At 36.7% G+C, this 8,298-nt stretch overlaps 1 protein-coding gene across 2 annotated transcripts; it reads right to left on the bottom strand.

Annotated features, from left to right (window-relative positions):
- Nucleotides 1-3,740: 3,740 nt before the first annotated feature.
- On the bottom strand, nucleotides 3,741-7,477 carry phox2bb (paired like homeobox 2Bb). 2 transcript variants are annotated; one of them, XM_056770005.1, is made up of 4 exons: nucleotides 7,395-7,477; nucleotides 6,369-6,635; nucleotides 5,520-5,707; nucleotides 3,741-5,115 (listed from the first exon to the last, which is right to left on the bottom strand). In XM_056770005.1, the coding sequence occupies exons 2-4, from the start codon at nucleotides 6,607-6,609 to the stop codon at nucleotides 4,690-4,692; spliced, it is 855 nt and encodes a 284-aa protein (XP_056625983.1). In that variant the 5' UTR covers nucleotides 6,610-6,635; nucleotides 7,395-7,477; the 3' UTR covers nucleotides 3,741-4,689. The 2 variants fall into 2 exon arrangements, with proteins under 2 accessions (XP_056625983.1, XP_056625982.1); XM_056770004.1 differs by lacking the exon at nucleotides 7,395-7,477 and having other exon boundaries at nucleotides 6,369-6,800.
- Between the last annotated feature and the right edge of the window lie 821 nt (nucleotides 7,478-8,298).

Here is an 8,298-nt window from a genome sequence, read left to right on the forward strand (position 1 = left end):
CCGTCGATTTTGAGAATGCTGAGGGCTCCTGAGTAAACTCGACGTTGCATCTCGCAATGACCCAATGTCGGGTTGCTGAACACTGTCATGAGGAGGGTGAGAGCGGCTGTGAAAAACACCAAGAGGGAGAGGAAAACATCTTTAAGTGGGCTTTTGGGATGGGGCAGGACAAGGGACATCTCATCATCACGGACCGTTGCCGATACTCGGTTGAGGAGACTGCACCACATCATGAGAATCCAGCAGTAATTCGGCATAAGGTTGAAGTCTCGAAGTCGATCATGTTTAAAGGCTCCGAAGAACGAAAGGTAAATGAATGCAGCACGCCGTCTCCCTTTTATACCAGAATATCCAGGGGCGGAGTCCGGCATGCAAATTTCATTTGCAAATTTTATTGGCCTGTTTCAAAACCAGTCGAAGTGATAGGTTCTCAAGGGAGAACCCCGTATATCGGTTCGACACAATCCCGAGAGACCGACAGAAAGGGAACTGAGGGTACATCCTTAACAACGACGTTTTCTCCCAACCACTTTGAGAGGTGGCTGTTGCAAAAATGTGCAGTAAATCTTGAAAATGTGTTATATATGTATTTATTAAGCTTACAATATACATTTATATATGATATTTTTATTTACATATATTTTACTTTTACCCCTGAAATCGAATTTTACAAATTTCATATATAGTGCTTGTGGCAAAACATCCGTTTAAACCACGTTAAATGTACATTGTATATTTAGCATTTACCAGCAGGGTTAAAGAACCTGTAGTTTGTAAAAAAATATTCATCCAGCTCAACAGGTGTCAGTATAGAGTTCGGAACGATTTCCTGAAGCTAAGCGCTGGTGCCATTATGTGACTTTTTCATTGAATTTCAATAAACTGAGAAAACTGGTCCAGGAGAGACTGTCTAACAGTGTTTTATTCAATGTTCGGATTGCTTGCCACTGGATAGAGCTTTCTCTGCTGAAGAAAATTCAATGGATTCGAGGGCCACCTTATCTTATGATATACGAATTTTTGTTCTGTTATGTTAGTCATTTTCGAATTTTACCTACTATATTCCAAACATGCAGATACTGAATTTCTTTGTGAACATTTGCACAACTTGTCATGTTTTAAATTTTATTTTTAAAGACTTTATAAAGCAAATGAAGTGCAGTAGGCCCATATAAAGTAGTTTGAGTCTACCCACATATACAGAAAACAATTATAGGCCTATATGGAAATGTATGTAAAAAAGGTGTTCATGTATGGTTTCCACAGATACAAAATTACATGTCAAATATTTGTATAACTATATATGCAACATAAAGCCTATTATAAGATATTATAAAAGTGGCCATTTTCATATTTCATATACATAAATAGCCTATGAGCCATATATAACTAAAGAATACATGCTCATACAGATAAAAAATATTTAGCATTAGAGTGATAAGGGTTTCATTTAGTTGGGCTATTGACTCCTTAACTTGTCTGTCTTGCATTGAAGTGGTGTTTTATAATAAACACCTGTGTGTTGATTTTGAAACACAAATTCACAATGCAGTTTTCTTCCGTCGGATGCTGTCAATCATCAAAACGGTCAAACTTATAAATATATGCAACTGTTTTGATGTAATCTATTTTAATACAAATCCTCATCAAGGGTGGCATTCTGAAAAGCATAATTCATCAATGCAAAGGCTATATGATTGTTATATGATTGTTTGTCACTATCAATGAGGGGTCAATGCGGAATATTTTCGTTTTTCTCAATGGAAAAGTGTTTACAGAAATCTTTCTTTAAAACAACAGCACTTCCTCAACCAATATACCTGTCAAGTAATGCAACCTTATTTTATGGTAATTTTTAATTGAGTTAAAGGGTAATGCTAAATATGTTTTATCCATATATACTGTATATATACTATATTTGGAAACATATTTTTTCCTTATGAAAACGGCCATTTTTGTAATATTTTGAAATAAATGTTGCATATACACACAAGTATTTGACACATATTGTTATATCTGTGGAAACCAAACACGAACATTTATTTTATGTTTTTATATGTGTTTCACATATATTTCTATACATAATTTTATTTTTGGTAAGCAATTGGTAAATCGAAAAAATATCATGTTATTCTCTTCTTAGATCAACAGAAGGCGCTCAAACTCAACTCAAATGATGTCTTGGCCCCACCCTTATCAGATTGCCTTTTCCATATTATGCATATTATGTCCCCTGAATATAATCAATTTTAAATGTTTTTTATCTCACAAAATTTGAGAAGAGAAAGATGATTTTCTTTTTTTAAGTGCCTTAAAGAAATGATTCACCCACAAATGTCTATGGACCACCTTTGGGTGAACTATTCGTTTAATCTCGTTAAACGTTTTTATTTATTTATTATCTCTGCAGAGAAACCGAGTTACGTATATCTTATTCTTTTTTGCTTCAGTTATTTTTGTTTTCTTTCTCTCTTCTTTCTTTCTCTCTTCAAGTGACGTGGATGACGCCACCATAGCACCAGATGTGACAGGATAGAATATCAAGGTATGCCGGTGAACTGACATGTCACAGTGTTCCGGTTAAGCAATGACTCTTAAGTCACACGCGATCATTTGTTCTCACTACCTTTACCTTGTCAAATTTTGCTAACGTGTTAGTAGTTATTTTTTGTTCCAATATAGTTAAATATATCTGCATCTCTGTTCATCAATTTAAAATAAGTTTATTAATGATGAACCGCGTTAAAATACACTCTAAAAATGTTTTTTATCAGCGTTGGGTCAAAAATGGACTCAATTGTTGAGTTAAATTAACCTTGAATATGTTTAGATTTGACTAAATAATGTTACGAGTGTACTACAAAATATATATGCGCCACAATGAATATCCTTTAAGAGCTTTCATTTTATGCAAGATGCAGTGAATTGTATTATCTCCATTGTGTGCGAAATAGGATAATTTATATACATCAATAAATTAATGACTCATGTACTTTACTCATGTAAAAACAGTTTACCTTATATTGCTGCAACTGCTGGCGTTTGCGAATTATTTTTTTCCATATACTTAATTTATTTTTAACAATTCAACAAAAAGATCTTTGTGCTGTTAAGGATATATTTTTGCCTGGTTTGTTTCTTTGTTTCCAAAGTTGTCCTTTTCTATTAAAAACATACATTTTGACTATGTGTGTGTGTGTGTGTATATATATTTAACTGTCCATATGTCCATATTATGGCTTAACTATGTGTTGAATTTGTTACAACACGTAACACATTAGCAACTAAACAAGTAGGCCTATGCTAATATATTTATTACACACATCTGGGCCAATCAGATAATTTATTCACTTTCGAGCTAATCATTTGGACGTTTTGTCCAAGTATGTTTAAAGATTGTCTGGTGTCGTCTCAAATTAAGTGAATTTAGTGAATCCAGTGTATTATCAGCATGATTCATATTATGAATACAGTGAATCTGTTTTTAAGAAAATATGTCCCAGTGACCATGATTGATGTGCTGCTGTCCACGGTGCTGACACAGATATACCATATTGTGGAAACCTTTAGGAGGAATATTCAGAAGATTTTCCAGCTTTCTTCAGGTACATTCTTTCGCGCTTTTATGTAATATAAAGCTTCGAAGATATTACTGTCATCAATTCAAAAGTCGAACACTATTATAATTTTAGCATCGTTATTGTTTTTATAACAGCCATGTCAATGGTACACCTGAAAACTATGTGCACATGTAGAAATATTTCCTTCTTAAATATAAGCATCCATTACCTACATATAAATAATTCTCAAATCCTGGACAAAAAACGTTACATTATGCTCACAAAATAGGTGAACTCATTATAAAATTGGACGGAGAAGACAACATGCAAATAATATAGAAAATAAATACAATGTTTTGCATCCATTCCCTTAAACGAATGCGCCAGTTGTAACTTGTAAAACATTATAACGACTCGCTGAACTACAAGGGGGATGTGGTCTAATGCTTATCTAGACGTCAATACGCTTTAACACTATACAATTTGAGCCACAAAAACACAGCTGTAGAAAGACACACAAAACGTTTACGTATTCCTGTCAACAGTGAAGTATGTACTTGTGCCGTTTTGAAGAACAATTCGCCTTAGATTAATAGTAAATATGTAGATGAAATTTCGCAGAGCCTCTGGCTCTAAGGCCTGGTAAATTTATAGGTAAAAATATATAACAGATGCCTCATTTGGCAGTATTCTGTGATGCAGACATGTAACTTACGCTATTGGTACGGTTAGAGTCAATGTAAACAAATAAGTATGGCGCCAAGATATAATGACGTGTATAATGACATTGTATTGTCATGAGTCCTTCGTAAATGTTATTTGCAGATGACGCGCGCCTTGCAGTCTATTGGTACATTTACATAAACATGATAGTTGACCACAGCCATAACGAAAATGTCCGGTTAAAGTCAGAATGATAGCATAATGTGCATGATACTATTATCCAGCTTTTGGTGTAAACCAATGGCATCGAAAGTAGTCAGTTGGCGACAAGAATGTTTTTTCTCAACAGCGAGTCCTTCTTTTGGCATTCACTTCTCTTTTTTAATGGTATCAGTCACTGGAGTAAACTCGAGTTTGTTTGCTGAATATCACTGCCGTCTCTGTGTTGTCTGCATCAAACACTAACTTAGAACATGCTGGTCTTTACTAACGTGGCTTTGGCTACGTTCTGTCTTTGTAACGAAGAAAGTACACTAGCGAACGGTCCGCCCAGAGAGTCCGGAATGGAGGTGATGGTGCCGGGGGCTGAAGCCCAACCTTGACTTGACGCAGTGCCCCCCATACCAGCCACTGACGTCTTCACTTGTTCAATCGGCCCGTTCCCTGTGGCGCTGACCTGTCCTCCGGTGGGACTAGGTCCACTACAGTTAGAAGAAGGGTTTGGGTTAGGCCCGGGACCACCAGTGCTATCGGGATCAGTAGCTTTTGCCTCTTTGCTGTCCTCTTCTCGAGAGTCTGCTTTCTTCCCAGATCCGTTCTTTGCTGCTGCAGCTGCTGCGGCAGCGGCGCGCTCTTGTTTGCGAAATTTGGCTCGCCTGTTCTGGAACCACACCTGTGGGATATAATATTTGGCTACATTTTACAATAGTCTTTGGTTACATTTTATAATAGTCTTAGTATTAAAGTTTGAATTTCTTTAGAGGGTAAAATTGGTAATAAATAATAAAAAAAAAAATTGTTTGCACATGGGTAACATGGGCACTTTACCAAATTAGGTAAAATAAAGATGGCATATAAAACTCGGGTTTGCATGCATGTAGAGTGAATAGGCTGAAAACCAAAAAGTTACTTTAAAACCACACTGATTGTGAAAAGCCCTTAAAAAGCTATTAAATTATTTGAAATTCACAATATTCATTTGACATTTGACATTTAACATTTAACAATGTGTCAATTTTTTCTAAAAATAAATAAACGCAGAAAATCTCTGAAAAAAAACATTGAAGGGAGTCGCACCTGTACTCGAGCCTCTGTAAGATCAATCTTTAATGCGAGTTCCTCTCGTGTGTAAATGTCTGGGTAGTGAGTTTCAGCAAAAACACGCTCCAGCTCTTTCAGCTGAGCGCTGGTGAATGTTGTCCGAATGCGTCTCTGCTTCCGTTTCTCGTTCAAACCTCCGTGGTCTGTGAAAAGCTTGTAGGGAACTGTTAAAATGAAACATAACCCAGTTATTATTTATTTGTGAAAATACAATTTTAAGAAAATTGCTGTAATGTTATCAGAAATGTTTTGAAAACAATGCAATGAAAACATGTAACTATAATAGTATGAAATAACATTCTGTATTAAAGGGGCACTAGCTTTATAAATTGTGTAAGATATTATCAGATGATGAAAATAGATAATGTTATAAAAAGCAGCTGTAATCCTGCTATCTATGAAACGCTGTTAATTGAGTGTTATTGGAGACTGGATTGGAAACTTGTCATAAATGTTTTTATCTTCTCCATTGTTGCCACTGTAACTTCAATTCAGTGTCAATAATGAGCTTAAGTCCCTGGTTATTCATTATTTTCGAAGGTTTATGTCTCATCGCAAAGTAAATAAATTATGCCATCATTTTGGCAGCTTAAGATAATTTTGTTGGCGGTTAGGGTGTGACTGGGATAGTGTAACACCGTAACTGAATTACCTCTTGCCTGCAATCGCTTCTAACGTGATAAATTCTTTCATTTGTGTAAGCAAATTTCGTTTGGTAAATACTAAACACATTTCCATTTTCGAAAGCAATCAAGGCGTCCTATATACAGGGGCCGTGATTCTCGTGTCTCTCAGCTGGCGAACTAAAAGTGACTCTGGGCTTACCTGCGGCGTACGGACTGCTCTGGTGGTCCCGCAGGGTGCCCAGACTACAGGAGCCCGGTGTAAGCGAAGGACACCCGGAGGTTGCCCCAAATGTCGTCCTGATGGGGTTGTACTGAAAGCCACTGGCTTGGCTGCAAGAGCTGAAGTCCGCATAGGCTGACGCCAGGCTCGATGTGTCCATTCCGGCCATACAGGACTCGTAGGCAGAGGAATTGAGGTAAGAATACTCCATTTTATACATTGAAAAGGCTCAGTGGAGAATGAAAGCTGCACTCCCAAAGAAAAAAATACACACACAAACGTCAAATTAAAATTGGATTAAAATGGCGAGGAGTACATGAAAAAAAGGAACCCAAAACGCGGACGGAGCTTGTGATGGCTGAATTTTACTGCTTTGAAAGAGGCTCGTGCCGTGGGTAGATGTGCACTGCTCGGCGCCTGCTCAAAAACTGCCCTCCTTTATAGAAGCTGAGCCTTGTTTTATGAAAAGCCTCCCAAGGAGCCGCCTAGCCCCAGGTCTCTAGAGCATATAGTCCTCATAATAAACTTGGCTCTTTCCGCTTGGACAATAGCACAGCGTTTGGGTCTTATTGCTAGCGCTTTTTTACATGACAATAACTCATCAGTCTATTGGGCTGGCACTGGGGGATCGGGCTGTCCAACCTCCCTATCATTGATCCCCTGCATCTCTAATTAGAATTTAATACCCCGCCATTACGCGCCAGCCCCCTCCACCACGTACAGCCCTCTCGCTCAAACCGCCATCTTGCCCTTTAATTCAATCATTCCACTTGGAAATAATGAAAGTTGGGTGACGATTCTCCCTGATCCAATTTTCCCCGAGCTTTTAAGCCTTTAAACCGACGGTATACCTTGGGATGAATTTTCGATAGTATTTCCCCGTCTCCTTTTCTCTTTCGTTTTCCACAGCACCGCTTTGGCACTCACCGTTGAATTGCAGCAGTTGAAAAGGCTATTGTGTTATGAAAGAAGAATATGCAATGCTTAATTTAGCAGGATACTCACAACCATTCCCAGCATAAATGATGTAGCCTAAAACTGATGCTATTGCAACCACATTTAACAGCCATTTTATGGCGGGATGGTCCTAATAATAATAATAAGAAGAATAAGAAGCAGAAGAAGAAGAAGAAGAAGAAGAAGAAGAAGAAGAAGAAAAAAAAGAAAAATAATTAGTTCGGGAAAAATGTTTTAGCATGCACAACTATGAGATTATAAATTATGTAGTTGCTAATTTACACAGGACTGTTCCATGTTGCTATTTATAAATTATTTTGGAATTACAATTTTTGCCGTTATTTTTTAATCCAAATAACAATGACGCAGATTAGCCTGCTGATCGAACCTATTTCTTTAATAACATAATTTTCTTATGGTAACAAGTTCCCATTTTTACATCATATGAATTAAATGGGTAGTAGAAACATCAGACATTTTAAACACGTTTTAAAAATGTATCATTAAATAGATTGTATGTGTATGAGCTATATATACAATTCTTATTTTTAAATAAAAGGTATCATACTTCGTATATGAAAGATGTGGACATCTTAAAATTTTTAAACAAAAACAATCGACATGTTTCTTTAAAAAAAACAAGGCCACGGCCATCACCTCATTTTGTGCAGACATAACGGAAAACAAATATTTGATCGGTACCTGTTGTGTGATGTTATTAAGGAAACAAAGCAGATGCACCTGTGGTTGCACCAGATGTTTGTCAAAATACGCGTTTGGTGCAAAATGCTACAGACCCATTAAAAGCGGGTTAAGATTCATGAGCTGATGTTTATTCAAGGAATAAACGATTGTTTATTCAAACGTTTTTTTCAAACGTTTCCATTATCTTTTTTCCTTCAGTTTGTTTCGTTTTCTTTGTAAAGAAAAAAAGATAAATGACGATTAAAAG

This window comes from Triplophysa dalaica, chromosome 16 (assembly GCF_015846415.1).
Source record: "Triplophysa dalaica isolate WHDGS20190420 chromosome 16, ASM1584641v1, whole genome shotgun sequence".
NCBI classification, from domain to species: Eukaryota; Metazoa; Chordata; class Actinopteri; order Cypriniformes; family Nemacheilidae; genus Triplophysa; species Triplophysa dalaica.